Below are 26,147 nucleotides of genomic sequence, written 5' to 3' on the forward strand. Positions count from 1 at the left end.
AACTGTTGGTGACAGGGCGTTCAGTTTTGCGGCCCCCACCATCTGGAATGCACTTCCTCCCGAGATCCGGAACGCTGCCTCACTGGACATCTTCAAATCCTCACTAAAAACGCACCTGTTCACCCTGGCCTTCGGACCCTAGTCCTTTCCTGGTCCCCTGGCTTCCTTTACTTTATTTTTTTTTTTTTTCTTGTTTTGTTCGCTCCTCATTGTCTGTTTTGTTTTGTCTGTCCACCATGTACAGCGACCTTGGGTCCCATGAAAGGCGCTTTATAAATTCCATTTATTATTATTATTATTATTAACATGCAACCTGAGGCCTGTACTACGAAGCTGGATTTTCGCTTAGCCGGCTAAATTCAGGGAAATTTCGGGCTTTCCGGTCCTACGACGCTGGTTCTCTTTTTAGCAGGCTAGATTTCCATGGTAACTTATGCTGAGCGGCAAACCTGCTCCGGAGCAGGTTAGGTGGCAGGCTAAGAGATCAACTCAGTGAAAGCACTGCCTGCTGACCAATCAGAGCTCCGTGTGCGGAGTTTAAAGCGATCAATTCATATGACAGGAGGAGAAAGGAAATACAGTTTAAACTGCCGTTGCAGGAAAGACGACCGGCCAAAATCAACTGACTGTGTGAACGTGAAAATTAATAGAATATCCCCTCCCATCTTCAGAGCAATCTGACTATTATAACATTAGCGTTAAGAAAGCTTACTTAAATATCTGCCACGACATAAGTAACCGGATCAGAGTAACATTAAGTACAGTCCGCGGCACTGTGAGTGCAGACGTCGATGTGTCCCATTATCATTCATATCATATCACATCATAATGTATCATATATTTCCTTATCTGAGTCAGCTTCTTGAGCCGTATCTGGCCGTGCAACACTCACAGTGTCACATACTGTATGCAGAAGTATTATTTTAAGCAACACATTAAATTGACGAAACACTCGAGTCAAATGTAATTAAAGTCAGATCCACTCGTGTCTTGGACGGGGCAGTGATTTCATAAACCTGTTAATGTACGCATTCAAACACTTTTTCTTTTACCAGCTGTATTCACCTTGCAGGTGCAGCTATGTGGCTTTTATCCTGGGTAAAGTGTTTAAGTCATGGATGTTTAAAGTTTAACTTCCTCATATTTGACTAATATTAAAGTTCACTTTTCATTCAGGAAGTATGACGCTGCGCTGTCAGTACGCTTCTCCGTGTTTGAGATTGGTCGAATGCTCCAAATACCACCCCTTTCATGTGAACGCGCACCTAACTAGATAGGACACGGCGGCTTGAGCGATCCACTTGATATCCAGCGTCGTAGTACAGCTTAGCGCCAGCGCGTATGTTTTGGATTACGCCAACCGGCTAACTCCAACATATCCAGGTTAAGTTGAACCAGCTTCGTAGTACAGGCCTCAGGTGTCCATAGCCAGAAATGCCAGGCACACATCAGATTATGTTTTGAATGTATGGGTTTTAATGGAAATTCCTTATTATATGATGACTTTAGTCCCTTGTCGAGCTGCTTCAATTCCCCTATAGTAGATGAATAAAGGCACATCTTACAGTATCTTCAGCACTGTTGTTAATTAAACTGAACATTAAGACACAAATACCATCTGTGCTGTGCAGGTGTCAGTAATGCAAAGATGTTTCACATACACGTATATTAGCTGTAACATTAATTGACTAATAATTACAATAAATCCTGTATACTTCCTACATAATAATTAAAAGAATACATTTAAAAGGCTTATCAGACCATATGTATATCTTCATTGCTCCATTTTATTTTGTTGTGCTTTTGTGAGGTGTTTAAATGCCCTTCAAGGCATAACAATTAAATTGCCCAAAACTGTTACAGATACATGAAGCCAAAGTTAGATTGCAGCTTCTCTGTTTTTCCATTTGCAGTTAGTTTTTCCGATGCCTATATGAATAAGTTGACAGACGTTACATTCCTTAGGGTGAGATTGTTCATTTGTTTTTTCTGTTTCCTTCTCTTCTCCCTGTATGTGTCTAGACAAGAGTGTGGTAACTCAGTCCATGCTGTCCACAGCCTCCTCTCTGAGAGACCACGCAGCTTTCTTCCAATCAGAAACCATGCGGCCGGCAAATGACCCTAAAGAGCGGGACCCCTCCCACGTACGGATGCTGAATGATGTACTCCGTGACCTGGAAAAGAGCTTCATTCTCCCACACACGCCGCCTGGAGTGTACAGGTAGGAGACTGTCTCAGAGGAACCCGGGAGTGTAAACACCATATATATATATATATAAAACCTCAAAACCTCAACAATTTGAACAGAGTTGAAATGTTTTGTGCAATCTAGCATTGTGTGCATTATGTTTTGGGTATTGTGAGTTCAATAGTTCCTTTCTGCATCCTTTTTTAAATGAGAACATTCTATTTTTCTTATTTTCTCTTCACAGTTGACATTAAAAGGTCTTAAAATCAGCAAGCAGGCAATCATCGTCTGCCTCCCTATATACTTGGTTCTGTTATTTGAACAATCTGAAACAGTTGATCTTTTGTATTTGTTTGCATACTCAAAATCCAGCATTACCTGACACTGGTACCCTGTAGATGTGTCTTAAAAACTAAAACTGTAATGTTAAATAGGTCAAATATCTCTTGAAAAACCTTTTGAAAGCTGCATTTTTGGTATTTTTCTTAGTGTGTTACTGCCACCATATGTTAATCAGTGGAATGACACAAATGGTTGTCAGGAATATGTGCTGCATGGCCATGCGATGGGATTATACATACAACATCTCTTTCTGATACCGTTGCTCTTTAGCACCCACAGGGGCCCTTTAAAATTAAAGATATATGAAACAATATTTTGAGTGCAGGGCATGTACCTGCATATTGCATATTACTTAACACTTACACATACGGTCATATTTGTTGTGATATTTGTCACCTTTGATACTGAATGATGATTGGCCGGTTAGCCCTTGGGGTCTTGTTGTCTAGATTCAGACTGCTTTGCTTTAGAAATATGTCAGACTTAATGCTAAAACATTGTCTTTTTATTTCTTCCATGGTGCTGCTCTGCAGTGACTTGGTTTGTGGTGGTACATTTTCACTTGACTTCTGAAAAGCAGACATTCATCAGGCAGAAACAAACTGAAATAGTGCAGTTCAGAGGGTTTGCTAAATCCAACTTTGAGCACTCATATGAGCAAACCTCAGTGTGAAGGGCAAGGGGTTGTCTATGTCATATGTCTGACTTACCAATGAAAAGGCAAATCAAACCATATACAGAAACTTTGTTTTTAGTGAAGTATAGCAGTCTGCTAAAGGTGTTAGTTAACATTGACAGAATATAGTGTTCTAATGATTGTCTTCCAGTAAAATGCTAAGAAGTATTTGTTTGAATAAGATGATGAATACAATTGTGAAATGTCTGTCAAGAAAAAAATCATAAAGAAATGTGTCATTATGAAATGATGCACATGACTTAATGTGGCAGTGGCGGCTGACCAATAGGGGGCGATAGGGCGCCGCCCTCCCTAAACCACACACACAAACTGATACTGATAATAATTAATTATACAAATTGTCAATATGTATGTGTTTAAAATATGGAATGCACCCAGAAATATGTGTAAAATATGATTTAAAAATATTTTGCTAAAGTTCACGAGGCGGGTCTCTGTAGCAGGTTAGCCAATTGCTGATTCAAGATATGAACGTGTCGTAAAATGTAGCCAATCAGCGTCCTCAAAACTACTTCCGGAGGGGCGATTATTTTATCGCCCCAAGTAAGCAACTGCTACGCTGCTGGACGACGGCCACAGGATTGCGGTGAGGAAACACAATGAGGAGGTGGATAAGAACAGGCATATTTTATCCAAAATAGTGACGTTTTGTGGGGCTTTTGAGTTGGCTTTGTGAGGGCATGATGAGACGGACTCTTCAGTCAACCATGGCATTTTCAGGGGACTGGTGGATTTTGTTTCCTCCCTGTACACTGTGCTGGAGGAGCACCTGAAGACCGCCACCGTTTTTAAAGGCTAGTCAAAGACGTACACCACATTGATTTTAAGAATAAGAATAATTATTATTAGTTTGTTACATCTTCAGCTTTTTGTATTACTGTTGATTATACCGTTGTATACATACATACATATACATTTCATTTAATTTCAAACCTTTATTTATCCAGGAGTATCCCATTGAGATCATTGATCTCTTTTTCAAGGGAGACCTGCTCAAGTAGGTTCCACATGAAACATAAACACATAAACAGAACAACAATATCATACATATATGATATATATATATATATATATGATATATATATATATTTCCATACATATATATATATTATAAACATCATATATATATATATATTTACATATATATATGTATGCACGTATTGCTAATGCCATTGTTTTTAAGTTTTTGTACATAGTCCTCAGTCTCAAATGCTTAAATTGTTTATGGAGGCATTACAATGTAAGACTGGTCAATTAAAGTTGAAAACTCCAGTTTTTTTTGCATTAAGTCCTACCGGGGTGTTTGCTGAAATTGATTGCATGTGGCAGAGCCCTACCTAGAAAAGATTCCACCAGCCGCAACTTTGATGTGGTTATGGTTGGTTTCAGATAATTCTTGCACCGTTTCTTTATAGTATTTTCTGTTGTGAGCTGAATTGAGCCTGATTTCCCCATACTGTTATCCAACAGTTTTCATTCTGAATTAAGGTGGTCATGTGGTCGAATAAAGGCACTTGTATATATCCCCTGCAGTTGTTTAAATGTAAAATAGACAGTTCAAAAGTACCTTTGTTGACTATCTAAAGTGCAAATGCCTTTTTAGTGAAAATGAGGAATACATTAAACCCAATGACTGCAAATATAGCAGAAACCTGGCGTATTCCGAAGCAGCTGGCTGCTAGGTTACACCTGTTTAAACACAATGGCCTGTAGCCTGGATAGCCATGACTCATCCCAACACTTGTGAAATATTTGGAACGCAATAGTATTCATTTTGGGACAGCTAATCCTGAGGCCAAACCCAGAAATTAAAATGTGCTGATCCCATTAAAAGTTAAAGAAAGGCACTGTAGAGGAGTTACAGAAGTGGGGAATTACACTTTTCATTTTATTATTATTTTATTAAAAACTTGAATTCCACGTGTTCTGTTATTCCGTATTTGGACTAGTGTTCTATGAACAGGATCTTAATAATACAATCAGCACTACTCCTTATTTTCAATGGTAACAGGATCTCCAATGAATACGCACCATTTGTGTTGTGTTGAAAACAGTAACGGGCCGTCTCCACGGCAGTGTTAAAAAATCTTGAAACGCTTCTGCCCATTCACTTTGAATGGGGTGACGTCACTTTTTTTCGCTTTCGCCGAAATGCATTGTGGGCAGGCGAGCGGAGATTCTCAGGATTTTCAAGATCCAAAGTTGAACAATGTTCAACTTTTGAGGCTGAGGTGGAAGCGTCAGCCAATCAAATCCCGTGTACGCAAATCTGACAGTTCAAGCTCTAGCCAATCAAACGGCGTGTATGCTGGGAGAGAAATACCGCAGGTCATTTCCTCATATTCCAAAAAATGGAGGAGAAATTAGCGGTAGCGAATCAATCACCCGGTGCTTTATGACCAGACCTACCGGGATATAAACCGGAGGAGCCAGGCATGGAGGGAGGTGGCAGAGACAGTGGTAGGTTTTCGCCTGTTTTGGGGAGTTTATATCCAGTTTACTTCGGGCTTTTTTGCTTCGTATGTCGCGGGCGGGAGATTCATGTGATTGGTTGCTCGCAAAAAATCCTCAAGCTTCAGATACGCCCACCTCCAAGATTTTTTTAACGCTGCCGTGGAGACGGCCCGTGACAGTAATCAAGGACTACATATGTTTTCCACAAAACTTAAAGGGGCCCTTTTATGCTTTTGGGATTTTTCCCTTTCCTGTAGTGTGTTTTATAGGTTTTTGTGCATGTTAATGGTCTGCAAAGGCTAAAATCCCAAAGTTCCCCCAGAAAATAATGACATCACTATGTAACACTCGCTCTTCTATTGGCTAGCGCTCCAACACATTGTACGTGATAGGCTAAGAGCCGAGACAATCTCTAAGACCCCATTTACACGCAAACGCATATGAAACGCAAACGAACCGAATACGATATCAAAAAAGCATTCCGTTTACACAAGACCGCTCGGGAGCACTGGAGACGCTGTAGTACATATGCCGGGCCTGTAAGTGGCGCTGTACTCCCGCCACAAAATACACCAAAAGCAGCGAAGAAGACCCCTGAGCATGGTTGCCATGGTTGCCCTTCTGTTTATGCCCCCGCGGTGGGACATGTAATTCTCCATGTCCACTTGTTGCTGATGGTTGTGGTAGAGGAGCTGTAGATTTTGCACTAACATCTGTAGCATGGTCAGTAGCAGTAGCAGTAGCTACTGACAGTAGCTACTGACCATGCTACAGCAGTGAGCAGCAGAGGTGGGGAGAGGTGTGGCTATGACTTCATCGTTATCAGGAAATGATCGTATAGGGCGTAGACACGGAGCCGTTTTCCCCCCCAGAGCGTTCCGTTTGCAGATCTATCCACCTTGGGACCCGTTATCGTTTGCGGGGTCCGTTTCCGCGTCTCCGTTATGGCCTCGTGTGAACGAACGGGCTATACGAAAGAGAAAAGTAGCGGATACAACCGTTTGCGTTCTCGTGTAAACAGCACCTAAGAGGTGGACCAATCACAACAGATAAGCTAACCGGACAGAGGGTGAAAAGAGGTGCTGCAGCACAGGCAGTATGAGAAAAATAAAGAGGTTTTTGAACATTAAGGCATGGAGACATGTCACAGTAGAGACACAAAATACTAATATGAACCTGAAAACTAGCATGATACGTCCTCTTTTATCAATCATTATACGTACAGGGTTGCTTTGACTGTAAATGGAAAACTGACACGCTACTGTATGTTAGGCACCATCACAAAAGGGCCAAAAGAGCTAGTTAAATATTTTAAAGGTTTTTCGTGAATCTTCAACCAACCACAATTTCATACGGATCACTGGAAACAAGATTAAAAATTAGCAAATGTAAGTAAAAAAGCTATTTAATGTAGAATATGGCAACATCATATCTAGGCACCCACCCACTTCCATAACAGGATATAGGAGAAAAAAGGTTGAAATATGGATACAGATATTTATATAAAAAAGGTAACATCCTCTCTGCCCTAGTTCCTATGACTTGGCGAGTCAGAATAAAAAATAAAACTACATCAACGATGGTGGCCATGACAATGCCAATAATTCTCAAAACAAATTTAGACCCAGCATAAAGGAAAAATACATTACCCTCCCTCCCCCTTTCTGACCCTCCTCGCCCCTAATAATTTTCCCTCAGTCCCTAAATCACATGCAGCCATGATTTAAATCTGCCATCAGCCACCTGTCTTGCATCGGGGCATCCATTTATTTGTGTTCTACATATGGAGCAGAACAGCCATAATGTAACATAAAACGTTAGCTTCACAGTGTACTCATATTTATTCCTTCTGACAAAAAAGGGGGGAATAATTTACACACAACAGTGTCTGAAATGTTTTTCCAAGCAGCAGCTTTTCAGGGCAGCAGTAATGCATTGGCTCTGCACTGTGCATGTACAAGGAAGTGAGAGATTAGTTGGGGAATTTCTTTTTTGGTGAATCTGTCGCGCTAGAGAATAAACACAATAAATCATAACCCGTCGCATTTAGTCGGCTGACCTTGAATGATAGTGGAGACTTTTTCTCCGAAACTATATTTCTATCTCATCAGAGTAACTCTTCTTTGTTAGATTTTAGCATTTACATGCTGTCTCCCCCCCCCCTCAATAGCTCTTTAGCTGTCTACTTATCAACCAGATTCTAACGGAATAAATGGCTATTGCGCTTCAGTGTTATTCACAGTTTATGGCAGTAATAGACATGTTAATTGTCCTCGACTTCCATTAGCATCCGAGCTAAAAATGTGCTGCTCCATCATGCTCGGAAAGCAGTAAGGCTTAATAGCGCTCATTTATAAAGGAAGTTACCATTCTCAAACACGCCTGAGACAATTAGACTAAGAGCACTGAACATTCTATTTCAAATGTGCTTTTTGACTGTTTATGTGGGCAAAAAAAACAGCGGTACATTTTCAAACAACATATGACACTTTGGTGTGCAGCATTGCAGCGAGATACACCCCTAATGAAGCCTTTAATGGTTTTGTTGTGGTTATGTGAATGACGCTCATTAAGTTGCACACTGAGCCTTAAAAACACTTTCGGAGAATCCAATTTACTTTTGTCAAGAATCTTTGGATAAGTTTGTTGTCAAGCTGTGAATATTCTGTTTAAGAGGCAGCTGCTGCTGACACTGCTGGAATAAGATTCAGGATAATAACCGCTCCTGGTCACCAGCAGGGGCAGCGTGGGGTCCCGCTGGGGGCCAAAGGGATTTTAACTCCATTTGTATCCAGAGTTTAACAAGTGTAAAGATCCACAACTGCATTCTTGCTTGACTTACAGTTAGCAGAGCCCCCTGAAAAAACTGAAACACTGATTTTAATTAAGTGTAGTGTGTCAACATATTTCAGATAACTGTATTATGTTAGTTGAAAGCAATTAAATAAAGTTTATAAAATATTAGATTCAACTTAATATTATTGCTTTCAACCAACCTAATACCGTTCTGTGAAATTTGTTGACATAATACACTTAATTAAAGTTAACATTTCAGTTTTTTCAGTGCGGACCTAAGCTCAGGAATCAATAATGGACCATGGTAGTGGTCAGTTTGTAGAACTGGCGGACCATGTACTGGGGCTTGGGCCCTGTTTTGCAGGATCAAATCCGGCCTGGCCATTTGCCGTATGTCTTCCCTTCTTATCTCCCCCTAGAATGTCACATATAAAGGCACTGGTGGCCCAACAAATATACATGTTTAAGTGGGAATGCGCTAATATCTCCCATACCATTAGCGTCCTCCAAACATCACATAACACAGACATTCTACTAACTAAATACTGACCGCACCCTGTATGTAATGTACAGGGGTTCAAAGGTTAAGCCACTCCTGCAGTTTGAACACAAACATATTTGGTTGCATACTGTATATCTGTCCTTTCCTCTTTGTGTTCTTGTGTCCTTTTTCGGGACATGTTTCTTATGACTAGAGTGAATGCACTCATTTAAACTGGCAAAGGCCACACACACACACACACACACACACACACACACACACACACACACACACACACACACACACACACACACACGAGTTTTTACCTCAAGTAAAATACTGAAGACAAGAGAATGTAGCCATAACTGATTCAATTATAGATTTGGTTTTTGAGGTCAGATCTGGACCTTGTTCTAGATTTAAACGAGCCCTGACAGCTGTCTTTAAAAAAAACAATGTTGCTACTCATTAACCCTAACAAAACATTACTAATGGTATTGGCCTATTTTATTAGCCTAAGCTCTTAAACGGCTTCTCAGTTTCGTTTCATGAAGCATCATTTTGGTAAGACCACTTCGAATGTTATCTGCCAATTAAATGTCTGTTATCCGTTGTCATGAGGAGCATTGATGGAGGTTATATCGCCACTCTCCACTCATTGGCTCCAAAGCCCTTGTCATTTTTAAGGTGGATCACAATGTCAAAATTGTTAGGCAGTGACTTTTAATGGCCGTAGCATTTATGACAGGAGCAAAGGAGAAAGTTTGAGGACGAAGTATAACAAACATTATTAAGGAGGAGGGTGGAGTGGATAGGTTTAACAAACACAGGACTTCCACCCAGGGGGTCGTTGTTCTTGTTGTCCTGTGTGAAACTCAAATAACACATTGAAAAAAATATTTTTATTGTGTTTCGGCAATGAGTAGACAGTGTTTGTCATTTAGAGATGGAAAGCAAAATATATGCATACAAATGAGACAGTGGTCTGTACTGATTGTATGTACAAAGAGAAAAACAAATTACAAAGAACACAAACAAACAACGACTAAAGTAATCCCCTACATTCACTGCCAGTGAGCCTCATGCACACGATTATTTATCAGGAACATTGTTAGATGAGTATATATGCGTGTAATACATATGCATATACATACATGCAGCAAATACCTATACTCATACAAATCTACTGTATGCATACACACATACATATATATAAACATATGCTGCAGATAGGCTATACCAGGGGTTTTCAAAGTGTGGGAAGGTGAGCCTCCCCTCAGAGAACATAAGAACAGCCGCACCCCCCCCTCCCAATTATTATTGCTATTATTATTATTATCATTGTTGTTGTTGCTATAATGCAGGGGTTCAATTGCATTTCATGTGGTGGCTCTACTCTTCAGCCACCTCCCTTGTGAGTGTGTGTTCCCTTTCCCTGTCTGTATGGGCGTGGTGGCTGTCACTCCTGGCTCCCGGCTCAATCTCCACCTGCTGCAAATCTCCACCTGGTGCAATCAGCTTTACACACCTGATTCCCATTCAGCCATTTACTAATGGTATATCAGCGGAGGCTCCACAACATGTCAGCGCCAGATCGTTGTTTAAACCCCAGTGGTAACTCTCAGCCTTCTTAGCCGATTTAAAACTATTTCTCTGTACACGGAATACTTTTCTCATCTGTTTCTCTTATGCTCCAGGATCACTATCCAGCCGCCTTGTTACCATCACCTGCCGCCACCAGTCATCATTCCAACCGGATTACTCTCCACACTCACCAGTCTTCATTCCTACAGGATTACTCTCCACGCTCCTCCACCTCACAATAAACCTTTTTCCAACACTCTGCCGTGTCCTGCGTTTGGGTCCTATCGGATATCGTAACAGAACGATCTGGCCAGTATGGACTCAGCGGACACAGGCCACCAGTCCAAGACTGCGGACGAACTCAGCCAAGCCCTGGCCAATCAAGGTGCTCTTGTGGGGCATCACGACGTGGTTCTCCGTGAGGTTGTGGAGACTCTCCGGAACCTCTCCACTAACGTGCAAAGGATCGGCACACAAGTGGAACTGCTCACCTCCCAGTTTTCTCCCCCGCTGCACAGCCGACAGCTCCTCCCCCCGCTCCTGCCGCACCTCTCCATCAGCTACGAGAGGCTGTTATTCCTACACCGGAGCGATACGCTGGAGATTTGGGTATTTGTAGAGCCTTTTTGTTCCAGTGTTCGTTAGTCTTTGAGCAGCAGCCTAGTACTTATCACACAGATGGGGCTAGGGTAGCATATGTAATGAGTCTGTTGAGGGGGAGTGCTCTAGATTGGGCTACAGCCGTTAGGGAGAGCCAGCCACACATTTGCTCATCATTTGATACTTTCATTTCCGAAATGAAAAAAGTTTTTGATCACCCGGTACGGGGGAGGGACGCTTCTAGGCGCCTTCTTTCTCTCCGGCAGGGCTCCCGTAGTGTAGCCGAATTTTCAGTTGAGTTTAGAACAGTTGCTGCTGACTCAGGCTGGAATAACGAGTCATTGCAAGATGTTTTTCTTCAAGGGCTGAACGAAGCAATTAAAGACGAGCTAGCTGCTAGGGATGATCCAGTTAGCTTGGATAATTTAATTGCCACAGCTATCAAGATTGATAATCGCCTCAGAGAGAGACGCAGGGATAGGAATAGCCGTCACCCCAATCCCAGCTACTCCTCACTTGATCCCCGAATTGGCACTGCCACTGCCCCAATCTCCAGATCCTTTCCGACTCCTTTCTCGGTTTCACCCCCCGAAGATGAGCCCATGCAAGTGGGAAGGGCCCACCTCTCACCATCTGAGCGGGCTAGAAGGATCCAGGCTGGGGAATGTGTTTATTGCAGCCAAACCAGTCATCTAGTTTCCTCCTGTCCTAATCTGCCAAAAGGTCAGGCTCGTCAGTAGCTGTGGGGATTCTGGCGAGCCCTTCCTCCTCTCTCAACCCCCGACCCAGAACGCAGCTAGAAGCCGTTCTTTGCTGCAACCAACAGTCACTACCCCTGCTCGCCTTAGTGGACTCGGGGGCAGACGAGAATTTTTTGGACATTGACATCGCAGCTCAGGCAGGAATTCCCTGCGAAGTGTTGGATTCACCTCTTAATGCCAATGCTCTTAATGGACAATTCCTGGCCCAAGTCACTCACCGCACCAAGCCAGTAAACCTCATTCTGTCTGGAAACCATCGTGAGTTTATTCAGTTTCACCTTATTTCCTCACCTCATGCTCCCATAGTGTTGGGTCATCCCTGGTTAAGAACACACAACCCCCAGATTGATTGGATAACTGGCAAAATCATTAGTTGGAGTTGTTTTTGTTTATCCTCATGCCTGCAGTCTGCCCTACCGCCAGCAGAGGCCGCCGCTCCACCACCCAAGATCGAGCCGCCTGACCTGTTATCTGTCCCCATGGAATATCATAGCCTAGGAGAGGTGTTCAGTAAACAGCGAGCTCTTTCTCTTCCTCCTCATCGACCCTACGACTGTCCCATTGACCTCCTTCCCGGGGCCCCTCTGCCTTCCTCACGTCTGTTCAACCTGTCTCGCCCTGAGAGAAAATCCATGGAGAGTTACATCCATGACTCCCTGGCTGCTGGTGTCATCCGCCCATCCTCTTCCCCGGTCGGTGCTGGGTTCTTCTTCGTGTCCAAGAAGGACCGCTCACTGCGGCCCTGCATTGATTACAGGGGTCTCAATGCCATCACTATAAAAAACAAATATCCATTACCCCTCATTAACTCCGCCTTTGAACCCCTCCAGGAAGCCACCATCTTTTCCAAACTGGACCTCCGCAATGCCTACCACCTCGTCAGAATCCGTGAAGGGGACGAGTGGAAGACTGCCTTTAACACACCACTCGGTCACTTTGAGTATCTGGTGATGCCTTTTGGACTGACGAATGCCCCAGCAGTTTTTCAGTCAATGGTGAACGATGTACTCCGTGACCTCCTCAACCGGTCAGTCTTTGTCTACTTGGATGACATTCTCATTTTCTCCCGTAACAAGGAGGAGCACATTATCCATGTCAGGCAGGTGCTGCAGAGACTCCTTGAAAACAGACTCTTTGTGAAGGCGGAGAAATGCGAATTCCATGTCAACACAGTCTCATTCCTGGGCTACATCGTTGAGGAAGGAAAGATTAGGACCGACCCTGAGAAGATCCAAGCGGTGGCGGGGTGGCCCAAACCAACCTCAGTTAAACTGCTTCAACAGTTTCTTGGTTTCGCCAATTTTTATCGGCGCTTCATCAGAGACTACAGCAGAGTGGCGGGCCCTTTAACCAGACTCACTTCCCCTACAACTGGTTTTTTCTGGACTCCAGAGTGCGATGCAGCCTTCTCGGAGCTAAAGAGACTTTTCACCACTGCCCCTGTGCTCATCCACCCTGATTCCTCTCGCCAGTTTGTGGTGGAGGTCGATGCCTCCAACACCGGGGTAGGGGCAGTTCTTTCCCAGCGCTCGGAACGAGACCAAAAATTACATCCATGTGCATTTTTCTCTCGCCGCCTCACTCCAGCTGAGAAGAACTATGACGTGGGTAACAGAGAGCTGCTGGCTGTCAAACTTGCCCTAGAGGAGTGGAGGCACTGGCTGGAGGGAGCCGAGCTCCCTTTTATTGTATGGACAGACCACAAAAACTTGGCGTACATCCAATCTGCCAAGCGCCTTAACTCTCGTCAGGCTCGATGGGCCCTGTATTTCGGCCGCTTCTCATTCACCCTTACCTACCGTCCAGGGTCACGGAACCTCAAGCCGGACGCTCTCTCTCGCCAGTTTGCTTCCGAAGGACCAGCTGCCAATCCAGACACTATCCTGCCTGCCTCCTGCGTGGTGGCGGCTGTTACCTGGGAGATTGAGTCATTGGTTAAGGAGGCTCAGCGGGCGCAACCTAACCCAGGTAACTGCCCAGCTAATAGTCTTTTTGTGCCTACCCCTGTTCGCTCCAAGGTCCTGCAGTGGGCACACGCCTCCCGTCTCTCCTGTCATCCTGGTGTCCATCGCACACTGTTTATTCTAAAACAACGGTTCTGGTGGCCTTCCATGGCTCAAGACACCAGGGCCTTTGTTGCTGCCTGTACAGTATGTGCCCGCGCCAAGTCCTCCCACCAATCTCCCTCTGGCCTGCTTCGGCCGCTGCCGGTACCTAGGCGTCCTTGGTCGCATGTGGCCTTGGATTTTGTCACTGGACTTCCACTGTCACAAGGAAATACCATCATCCTAACTATTGTGGACAGATTTTCCAAGATGGTACACTTTGTTGCTCTTCCCAAGCTTCCCACAGCCCGAGAGACTGCAGATCTTCTGGTCAATCATGTTGTTCGACTCCATGGGATTCCCACCGACATCGTCTCTGACCGGGGTCCCCAGTTCATTTCCCACGTTTGGAAAGCCTTCTGTCAGGCTCTGGGAGCATCGGTGAGCCTGTCATCTGGATATCATCCTCAGACGAACGGGCAAACGGAACGGGCCAACCAGGATCTGGGGGCGGCTCTTCGCTGTGTGGCTTTCAGGAACCCTTCGTCATGGTGCCCACATCTGCCATGGATCGAATATGCCCACAACTCCCTGCCAAATGCAGCCACAGGTATTTCACCCTTTCATTGTGCCATGGGTTTCCAACCACCCCTGTTTCCATCCCAGGAAGAGGAGGTTGCTGTTCCTTCCGTTCAGACCCACCTTCGTCGCTGTCATAAGGTGTGGAGGGATACCCGAGCCGCCCTGCTCCGCTCCGCTGCCCGCAACTGCCTCATCGCAGACCGCCACAGGACCCCGGCTCCCAACTACTTACCAGGTCAGAGTGTTTGGCTTTCCTCCAAAGATCTCCCACTCAAGACAGAGTCGAAGAAACTCACGCCACGTTATGTCGGCCCCTTCATCATCGACTCAGTTATCAACCCATCTGCAGTAAAACTCAAGCTTCCCCCACACATGAAGGTTCATCCGACATTTCATGTTTCTCTGTTAAAACCTGTTGCCAGCAGCCCCTTGTCTCCTCCAGTGAGTGTTCCCCCACCCCCCCGCATCATCAATGATCACCCAACCTACACCGTCAGGCGATTGTTGGACGTTCGTCGCCGTGGAAGGGGATTCCAATATTTTGTGGATTGGGAGGGCTATGGTCCAGAGGAGAGGTCTTGGGTTCCCCGGCGAAACATCGTGGGCGCGTCCCTGGTTCGGGACTTCCACCGGGATAACCCTGGTAGACCTGGTAGACCTGGTAGACCGCCTGGAGGCGTCCCTTAAGAGGGGGGTACTGTGGTGGCTCTACTCTTCAGCCACCTCCCTTGTGAGTGTGTGTTCCCTTTCCCTGTCTGTGTGGGCGTGGTGGCTGTCACTCCTGGCTCCCGGCTCAATCTCCACCTGCTGCAAATCTCCACCTGGTGCAATCAGCTTTACACACCTGATTCCCATTCAGCCATTTACTAATGGTATATCAGCGGAGGCTCCACAACATGTCAGCGCCAGATCGTTGTTTAAACCCCAGTGGTAACTCTCAGCCTTCTTAGCCGATTTAAAACTATTTCTCTGTACACGGAATACTTTTCTCATCTGTTTCTCTTATGCTCCAGGATCACTATCCAGCCGCCTTGTTACCATCACCTGCCGCCACCAGTCATCATTCCAACCGGATTACTCTCCACACTCACCAGTCTTCATTCCTACAGGATTACTCTCCACGCTCCTCCACCTCACAATAAACCTTTTTCCAACACTCTGCCGTGTCCTGCGTTTGGGTCCTATCGGATATCGTAACATTTCAAAGAGGTCCAGTAAGAGAAAATGAAGACTGTTTCTCTCCTCTTGTCTCGTCTCTGTGTGTGTGTTTGAATCTATCGTGCTGGCTCACTGACTGCACCGATTTGATTGGCTGAGTAGCGTCACCTCCTTAAAACATTAAACAATAACTTTTTTAAACCTTTTTATCTTTATGTTTTAAACATATTGTATACAACTCCCCCACTACTTGGACTATTCCTTGCACCCCTCTAGAATAAGCCCAAATGGTCTCAACCATATTGCATCAGTAATAACGTGCACTTTGTTGTTATCGTTATAACAAGATCGCAAGGACAGTGGTAGCGATCGGACAATTGAGTGTTGTTCAGTTTGTGTGTTGTGGAACATGCGTGTCCGTGCATGAAAATATACCACACACCCAATTACAATAGCATGTTCAATTCACTACCCTGGAAGTTAATAAAGTTGTTAAAGTTGGAACAGCCTGTGGACAGCCGTTCTTCCTTGCATGTCAGTCGCCGACACCTTCTTACAGAGGACAGGCAAATCTAGCTGCAGCACGACCCGTATATTTTCGCACGCCGTGTTCTCAACACATATTTTTAAAACATTTTTAACATTTTCAACATCGTGGATAAATCCTTATATGTTCCCGGCAACACACTGAACGTCAATTTTGCCTCCTTATTACACTCATCCCTACTTTAGTGGGAACAATGAGTCTGCGTCTTTGATGCACACAGGAATAAACGCAGATCATACTCTGCACTTGATTTTGATCAGTCCATGCGGAAAACCCGCACTCACACAGGTAGGTGGAGATGAAGGGAATGAGCACTTTTACAGCCTTTTTGGCGAGGTGGGGGAACTCGGTCTCCACAGACAGCCAAAAGTGGGCAAGTGTCACTTTTCTCATCTTTTCTCGTTATTTTTTTTCTCACGCTGCGCCTCCCCTGAAGCTCTCTGGCGCCCCCCAGGGGAGGCGCGCCTCACACTTTGAAAACCGCTGGGCTATACCAATAGCAGATCATTTTATAGAGTGTGGAATGCATTAAAAAAAAAAGGTTCCCAGGCTTCCTGAAATATCCTGTTTGAATATAAAAGTGAATATCTGATCTTTTCAAGTTTCATGCAGGAAATAACGTCCGTCAACCACTGTGAATGAGTGGGCGGGACACTGTCCCTCCGCTTAAGCAGGATGACTCGACGAGCTAGGAGGAAAGCAAAGGACAGAGATCACCGCCGTTCTGCAGTTAAATGCATCTCCTTTCCTATAACCCCAAATATGGCAGCAAGAGGATTTGGAATCAGTTCAATACTGAACACCTGGGATAAAGTTTGAAAGATCTCTGTCCAGTACATGCTGAGCAGGACCAGTACATATGAATGAGAGAGGCTTCAGAAGTTTGGCATGTATCACAGTTTGGACTAACATCAGGATACATTTCGGATAGTTTGAATTTTTAAATATGAGCTCTATGTACCACTTTGAACTGAATTAAGCAGTGACACGCACATAGAGAGGTTGAATTAACCAGTTTAAGTATAGAAGTCCATGTATCTACTGGAAGCGAAAAGCCCATATCCACCTCCCATGCTGCCCTGAGCTTATCTGTGGAGAGACACCTTAGATCTGACACCTTGTTATAGAGGGCTGAAATAAGTCTGTTCTGGGACGGGTTTAAGGAGAGGACAGTATCCACAATGGTTGTATCGGTAGATATAGAAAGGCTGGGTAATTTAGAGAGCATATAATGCCTTGCTTGTAAATATCTAAATAAATCCGATTTAGGGAGATTACATTTTTTGCTCAGCTGCTCGAATGATGCCAGAGTGTTATCTTTGAAAAGATCTTGTCAGGACCTCGACACAAACTGATGGACCCAAATGCACGACCCAGAGACAAAGTCTTGAATGTAACAAAAATGTATCTTTTGTTTCAAAGATCAGGTAATCTCTCTTAACAGAGTAGGTACTGGAATTAACAAAAAGCGCTCACAAGGAGGAAAAAACTATGCATAACAAAAGAGAACTTAAGAAAGAAACTTAAGCCTACAAAATAAACAAAACAACAAAACCTGACATGAGTGAAAGCGATCCTTTCTGAGCTGAGGCATAGCACGACCATTCGGAGAAACAAACAAGACGAACTGACACAGGACAGGGGAGAGACAGGACTATTTAAACATGAGGTGAGTGGGAACAGGTAGAAACAATCAGGGGAGGGGCAGACACTGATGATGGTGGGAAAAACACACAAGGGGAGGAAGAAACAGGGCCTGAAATGAAAGACAAGAGGTAAGTACAAAATAAAACAGGAAATTACAGACAAAATACATATACATAACTAACACATTTGACGAGACACAACAGATCTTTAAAACAAGTGATTCCTTTCCTGCCCCATTCTAAAAAGCAGCAATCTAAAATGAATGGTTTAATTAAGTGATTTTTTATGATGGGACTCAGAGGGGGAAAGTTAGACAGGCCAAAGTACCTCCTAAATTGAACCCATATCCTTAAAGAGTGTTTGACCACTGGGTTTCTGATAGATTTGATTGATAGTGGAAGTTTGGATCCAAGCAATGCAGGAATAGATATATTATCCTCTGAGTGCAATTCCATGGCCACCCAGTTTGGGGGATTGAGGTGTTTGTGGAAGTGAGACCAAAATGTAAAGCGATGCAGATTAGTTCACCAGTAGTAAAAACAGAAGTTGGGAAGGGCCATACCACCATTAGCCCTGTTTTTTTGTAGGTGGGCCTTGTTGAGACGAGGACGCTTACCCTGCCACATATACAGTAAGAGGTAATAAGGGAATCCAGTGGAATGAAAAATGATCTAGGGATAAAGAACATTTAATTATTTTAACTAACAAGACCTGCAACTAGGGGTGTAACGGTATCCGTATTCGTCCCGAACCGTCACGGTAATACTAGGGAAATGTTTACTCACACTTGCCCCTGCTAACATCTCAGTAAATGAGCTAGTAGATCATTTTAATTCAAACTAGGGCTGTCAAGTTAACGCGTTAATAACGCGTTAACGCAAAAAAAAATTAACGCCACTAATTATTTTAACGCGATTAACGCATGTGTATTTTTTGTCCTCGGCCGCCGTAGTTTCAGAGCGCATCGAGTTTAAAATACCATCGACAAGCTGATGCTGACAGCCCCGCTCCTGTCGCCCGCTTGTGGCAGACTACACTTCCACGCTCACTGGCAGGCCCGGACTGGCCATCGGGAGGACCGGGAGGGAGTGTGTATGTGTGTGGCGCGACTCGCGCGAGCGAGGCACACCTTACGTGTTGTTGTTGTTAGCATCTGGTGCTAGCTAGCTGCGCTAACGGATATAAGGAGCTGTTTCAATGACATTTCGCCGACAACTGCGCCGAGCACTTGACTTTATGCAGGTAGCCAGACAGTGGGACATTGTACGAAAAGTCAGCACACTCAGCACGGATAGTGCGCGCAACATGATTGCAGCATCCAGGCAGCTCCCGTTGGAGCATATGCCTTGACACACACACACACACACACACACACACACACACACACACACACACACACACACACACACACACACACACACACACACACACACACAGTATTATTGTATGAGAGAGGTTCCAGGTTGAATTGAGGCGAATATTTGTAATGTTCAGAGGTTGTTGTGTTTAATATTCATGAGAATATTTGTCATTGTTCAAATGATAATAAACAAACATATAAAGCATATTTGTCCACTCATATGTTGATAAGAGTATTAAAAACTTGAAAGATATCCCTCTAAGGTACATTTAGAACAGATAAAAAATGTGCGATTAATTTGCGATTAATCGCGATTAACTATGGACAATCATGCGATTAATCGCGATTAAATATTTTAATCGACTGACAGCCCTAATTCAAACATTTAAAAATGTTATAGATGCCATTGCTACAACTAAGATAAAGGAAGTGTCTGGCAAGAAAATATCTCCATGGAGAAAGGCCATGAGCGTGAAAACAGAAAAAAGAGAGTGTCGAAAAGCTGAACGCAGGTGGCGAAAAACAAATCTCCAGGTTCACTTTGAAATCTATAAAGAGAGACTTGGCTTTTATAATTTGGAATTAAAAATTGCACGACAGTCTTTCTTCTCTGACATCATTGTCAAAAACAAAAACAACGCACGTGCCTTGTTTGCTACCGTTGACAGACTAACAAACCCCCCAGTGTCGGTAGCCTCTGAATTTCTATCCACTAGGGCCTGCAATGAATTTGCCTCCTTCTTCACTGACAAAATCATGCAAATTAGACAAGCAATCAGTGCCTCTGCATCAGGTACAGCACATTTTTGTCCCTGTGTCCACTTAAAATCAATTCAAACACCATGACACAATTCCATCAGATTAATGATAAAAACCTAGAGGACATTATTCAACTTCTGAAATCCTCCTCCTGCTGCCTTGATATTATTCCAACAGGATTTTTCAAAAATGTTTTTCCTTGCTTGGCCTCAGATCTACTTTATTTAGTAAACACATCTCTTCACTCAGGTGTTTTTCCACAGGCCCTGAAAACTGCAGTCATTAAACTGCTCTTAAAAAAGAATAATCTAGATGCTTCAGTAATGAACAATTACAGGCCAATATCAAACCTCCCATTTCTAGGTAAAATCATTGAAAAAGTAGTTTTTCAACAGTTGAGTAATTTCTTGCATTTAAATAACTGTTTCGATGTGTTCCAGTCAGGCTTTCGTCCAAACCACAGCACTGAGACTGCTCTTGTAAAGGTCTTCAATGACATCCACTTAAACACAGACAGTGGCAGAACTTCAGTGTTCGTATTATTAGATCTCAGTGCTGCGTTTGACTCTGTTGACCACAACATATTACTAGACCGACTGGAAAACTGGGTGGGACTTTCGGCAACAGTTCTAAATTGGTTTGAATCCTACTTAAAGGACAGAAACAACTTTGTTTCTATAGGTAAATACACATCTGAGTTGACAAATATGACACGTGGGGTTCCTCAAGGCTCCATCTTGGGGCCTCTTCTCTTTAACATCTACATGCTACCACTGGCTCAGATAATGAAAAACTACAAAATAAGTTACCATAGCTATGCAGATGACACACAAATGTACATAACCATTTCACCAGGAGACTATTATCCAGTTAAAACACTGAGTAAGTGCATTGAACAAATCAATGACTGGATGTGTCAGAACTTTCTCCAATTAAACAAAGATAAAACTGAGGTAATGGTTTTTGGAGCCAAGGCAGAACGTATAAAAGTTAGTGCTGAGCTTCAGTCTGCAATGTTCAAAACAACAGATAAAGCCAGAAATCTAGGTGTAGTCATGGACTCTGACCTGAGTTTCAACAGTCACATTAAAACAGTTACTAAATCAGCCTACTATCACCTAAAGAACATATCTAGGATTAAAAGACTAATGTCACAGCAGGATTTGGAAAAACGTGTCCATGCTTTTATCTTCAGTAGACTCGACTACTGTAATGGTGTCTTCACAGGTCTCACTAAAAGATCTGCAGCTAATTGAGAACGCTGCTGCTCGAGTCCTCACTAACACTAAGAAAGTGGATCACATCACTCCAGTTCTGAAGTCTTTACACTGGCTTCCTGTGTGTCGAATAATTGATTTCAAAATATTGCTGCTGGTTTATAAAGCTTTGAATGGTTTAGGCCCAAAATACAATTCTGACCTACTGCTAATTTATGAACCATCCAGATCTCTCAGGTCTTCAGGGACTGGTCAGCTTTCTGTCCCCAGAGTCAGAACTAAACATGGAGAAGCAGCATTCAGTTATTATGCTCCAAATATCTGGAACAAACTCCCAGAAACCTGCAGGTCCGCTGCAACTCTTACTACTTTTAAATCCAGGCTGAAGACTTTTCTTTTTGCCGCTGCTTTTAATTGATATATTCATATCTTAAACTGCACTGTAACTTTTATTATCTTTGCTTTTTATCTTTGCTTTTAAATGAGTGTTTTTAAATGTCATTTTATATCATTGCTTTTAAATGAGTGTTTCTAGATATCATTTTATAATATGTTTCTTAATGCTCTTAATGTATTTCATTTTTGTAAAGCACTTTGAATTGCCTTGTGTTGAAAGGTGCTATATAAATAAACTTGCCTTGCCTTGCAAAGTCTAAAAGGCTAAAAGAGAGTTTCGCTCCCACACACTCCCCCCTTGCCTGAAACGCCTCCATTGGACTCCTTTGTTTACTTCAGGAACAAAGTTCAGTGTTTCCCCTAGGATGGAGTCATAGCAGCGGTGCTAAGGCACGCGGGCCTAGCAAAAATGTGAGCGAGGAGCGCGTGGAATTTTTTAGTGTGTGTGCGTGCGAAGTGCGCCCCACCAATATGTTTCTATGTGTCTGCCAGCACAAGAAAGGCTCTTGAGGCTCTACAGGTGTATTTTGCTAAATCACCTTTATTGAACATACAGTAACACAAATACTACACATCCACATAACAAACAATACAAATAAATTGTATGCAATTTAATTATGTTAACCTGCTTTATTTGGGGGTGGACCTCACATCCTCTAGGGGGGTCCGGGGGCATGCACCCCCGGGAAGTTAAATGCATCAATCTGGTGCACTTTGAGCACAAAATGAATTTATGGATACAGCTCTCAACACTCATATGAAAGGGAGCTGTATACTTTTCAATAATCCAAACATCTTTAGAATATGATCACAACCAATAACAAATCATTTAAACTTGTTTATTCTTATCTTATGTTACCTAGTTAGCATTCTTTCTTTTTCTTTATGCATATTTTACTAATCACTCCCCTTTTAAACTGTTTTTTGTACTGTCCTATAGTACACATTGGAATGATTTCTTACTTTATTTTTTACAACTATATTAAATAGATAAAGGTGCTCTCTCTAGCTCTCTCGCTCTCTCTCTGTCTCGCTCGCTCACAGAGGCTGTGTGCTCCTCCGTTTTTTTTTTGGTACCTGGCTGGCGCCCCGTAGCAGCGGTGTGCATACATTCACCTGTACATAGTGATGTAACTACAGTGCACTAAATACAAATATGAACCTGAAAATGAGCAGAACATGTCCACTTTGACATCTCTTTTCAGCCATACCTTTAATAGATTCTCACTAAGAGGCGGCGGACGCTCAGATCACCGTGCTGCTGTCGGTGCTGGATGGATGCTGCTGCTGCTGCACAGTGAGTGACACCTGAGGCAGGAGACATAGTTTAAACCCAATTTGTTGTGTTGCAGAGCAGGAGGCAGGCTCCATTAAGAGTGGATGTCAGGCTGCACGGGGCCTCACCGATCGATAGCAGTTGTCTTTATGTACACTCTGAGGTGCTTCAAAATAACCTCTTTCATAACTGGATATCCACAGAGAGACACTGGATGACAGTCTGTTGGTCAGAGGAAATGGGCATATGAGATTATATTGGCTATGAGGCATTGCTCTCTTATTCTTTCTCCTATTTTCTTCATTTTTGTTCCGTTTTGCTCACCTGTTAGGGATAACATCTGGTTCCTAGCTTTTTTATCCCCCGTAACAAGCATGGAACTTACTACTTACTCTTTATACCATTGTCACTTTACAACATACTCTTGTAATACCATTTTTAAAATCAATTAGTATGGTATTATTGTTGGTATGGTAGGCTTTAAATATTAGTATTAATGCTCCATTACCTTCATTTATGTCGCTTGCATTTGCTATATTGTTGTAGGACATTGAGAGCCTTTAGTAAACAAACCTTTAAACAAACACATTAACTCTCTTTTGCTGTTTAACGCTCACATTGTTACATGTGACATCTCTACCAGCCAATCAGAACAACCATTGAGCTGGATGCGTATATTTTGTAACATTTCAACTTTAAAATGTATTGCTGTGTTTACAGTTTTCTGGAATGCCCTTAAAGAAGCGAAAGAGTTCAGGTGATCTGACCAGAACTGTTCACTTACTACGTACAGACACCATAATTGCATTCATGCAAATTGTAAAATAAATGTAATAATTGTTATAGAAATACCTCATTGAGCACATTTTAGGGTTATCAAGAATCAATAGTCAGCCACTGTTGTCCATTCTTTTCAGAACAGTATGAAAACCAATTTAGAGAAACTTGAAAATAATCTGGAGAGCATTACAACGGATTCTGTTTCATACAGTATAGACATCTGTTGTGTTATTAATGTCAAAGGTATGTTATCATTGTATGGCAACACAGTTGAAAGTGCAGACTCATTTTAAATTGAACAAATACACTTTGTGTTGGCTGCAGCATAGAAGAGAGTATGTTGTCATAAAGTCAAACACAGAAGATTCCGAGCTAGCAAACATGGATTATGTGATGAATGACAGCTACTTACATCAAGCAACAAACGTATAAACATTACGTTATTTAAATGTTTATAGATAATAACCATTCAAAGCAAATATATAGCTTACATGAGCCTCACTGTAGGTGTAGAGATACATCTGACTTTGAGTCTACAATTGTGTGCTGAAGGTCGAGGTTCCTTCACACCCTACAGCTCACAAACTGTGTCTTAACAGATGAAAAATCACTCCATTTACTCCGTAAGACTGTCTGTTCAGCCACTTTAATAGAAATCGATGTACTTCAGCCCAGAGAGCAGCAGCACTGTGCAGTCTCTGCCGCTCTGACCTACAAGCCACTGCTCCCCCCCCACCCGAAGGCTTGTCTGCGTTTATGTATGTGCCGCGTGTGCATGATCGTGGGTACAGCAGTGTGACATGAAGACAAAGAGACATGTAAAATGATAATAATTATAATTAATAATCATGTGGCCCACATTGCTTGCACTGGCAGGCGGGGTGCAGGGTGTCATTACCCTTTTTCCAACATTTAGTTTCAGTGTTTATTAACACAGAAAACCCATAGAATAATTTTCCATTTCCAGTTACCCAAAATGTCTTTCTGGTTTCACTCAGAAAGCAGTGTGAGTAAAAACAGTAGATGGCGGTTCCTGTGATCATTCTTTTATACAAGGTACTTATTTCATCTTTTTTTTTCATTGCTCAAACGAGCAATCTTCTGTCAAGTTCAAACAAAGTGGCTTTTATGATAATCAACTCGGTAAAATGACTTTTTTGTCAATGGAGTCTGGTAGCTTTGAGGAGAACTTATAACAGCCTCCAGGTACACCGTCTCCATCTGAAGGACCTTTTCTGTGATTATAACAATTTGGTCAAAAACGACCGGGCTACTTATTTTTCTAACCTCATCTCCTCTAGTAAGCACAACCCCAGAGTACTATTTAAAACCATAAATACCATTGTAAACCCGTCCACCCCCCCAGTTCCTTTTTATTCAAATGACGACTGCGATCGTTTTCTCACTTTTTTTTGTAAACAAGGTAGCTGATGTGAGGTCGAGCATCACCCCCTCCCACTCCCCCCTCCCTATCTGTCCAGTGAGGCAGGCCACGCTGAGTACTTTCTCCTGCATCACTATAGCCGACTGTAGTCAGCGCTATGAAATCTTCTTCAGGACCTCTGGATGCTTTACCAACGCCCACGCTAAAAGAAGTTTTTTCATGTGTCGCTCCACCCCTGCTCCACATTATAAACAGCTCCATTGTCTCTGGCTCCGTCCCATCATTTTTTAAGCAGGCGGTTGTTCAGCCCCTCCTCAAAAAACCCAATCTCGATCCCTCTCTCCCGAAGAATTACAGGCCCATCTCAAAGCTCCCATTTGTGTCAAAAGTTTTAGAAAAAGTTGTTGCTAATCAACTCAATACATTTCTGAATAACAATAACATCCTTGACAAATTCCAATCAGGTTTCAGAAAACACCACTCCACAGAATCAGCTCTCCTCAGGGTCTCCAGTGACATTATGATGGCATCGGATGCAGGTGATTGCGTGGTTCTGGTGTTGTTGGACCTGAGTGCAGCGTTTGACACAGTGGACCATGCCATCATGCTAGATAGACTCAGGGAGTGGGTAGGCATCTCAGGGTCTGGCCTCCAGTGGTTTGCCTCGTACCTCAGTGGGAGAAGTTTCTCTGTGGCGGTGGGCCCGTTCTCATCACACAGCACTCCCCTATCCCGCGGCCTGCCCCAGGGTTCTGTTTTAGCCCCCCTTCTTTTTGCCCTGTACATGCTCCCATTAGGCCGCTTGATTAGCAAATTCAAGGGTGTCTCGTATCATTTCTATGCAGATGATATCCAGTTATACTTCTCCTTCAAACCCGCCAAAATGGAAAACTTAAACACCCTGGTTACATGTCTGTCTGCAATCGAGGAGTGGATGTCAAGCAACTTCCTACAGTTCAATGCATCAAAAACAGAAGTATTGATCTTAGCGGCTGATAACATCGCCTCTAAGGTAGCAAGCCACCTGGGTTAGTGGTAACATAAGGGCAAACATAAAAAACCTTGGTGTTACCTTCGATCAGTCTATGCTACT

The 26,147-nt window shown here is 43.2% G+C and overlaps 1 protein-coding gene across 1 annotated transcript in view; it reads left to right on the plus strand.

The window, feature by feature from the left end:
* The window catches only part of LOC117490945 (inactive N-acetylated-alpha-linked acidic dipeptidase-like protein 2), a 330,276-nt gene that overhangs the window by 302,293 nt on the left and 1,836 nt on the right, over positions 1-26,147 (plus strand). The window contains exon 13 of the mRNA XM_034140729.1: positions 2,023-2,221. Within this exon, the coding sequence (XP_033996620.1) occupies positions 2,023-2,221 (199 nt within the window). The remainder of the gene's footprint in view (positions 1-2,022; positions 2,222-26,147) is intronic.

Source organism: Trematomus bernacchii, unplaced genomic scaffold (genome assembly GCF_902827165.1).
Source record: "Trematomus bernacchii unplaced genomic scaffold, fTreBer1.1, whole genome shotgun sequence".
Taxonomy (NCBI): Eukaryota; Metazoa; Chordata; class Actinopteri; order Perciformes; family Nototheniidae; genus Trematomus; species Trematomus bernacchii.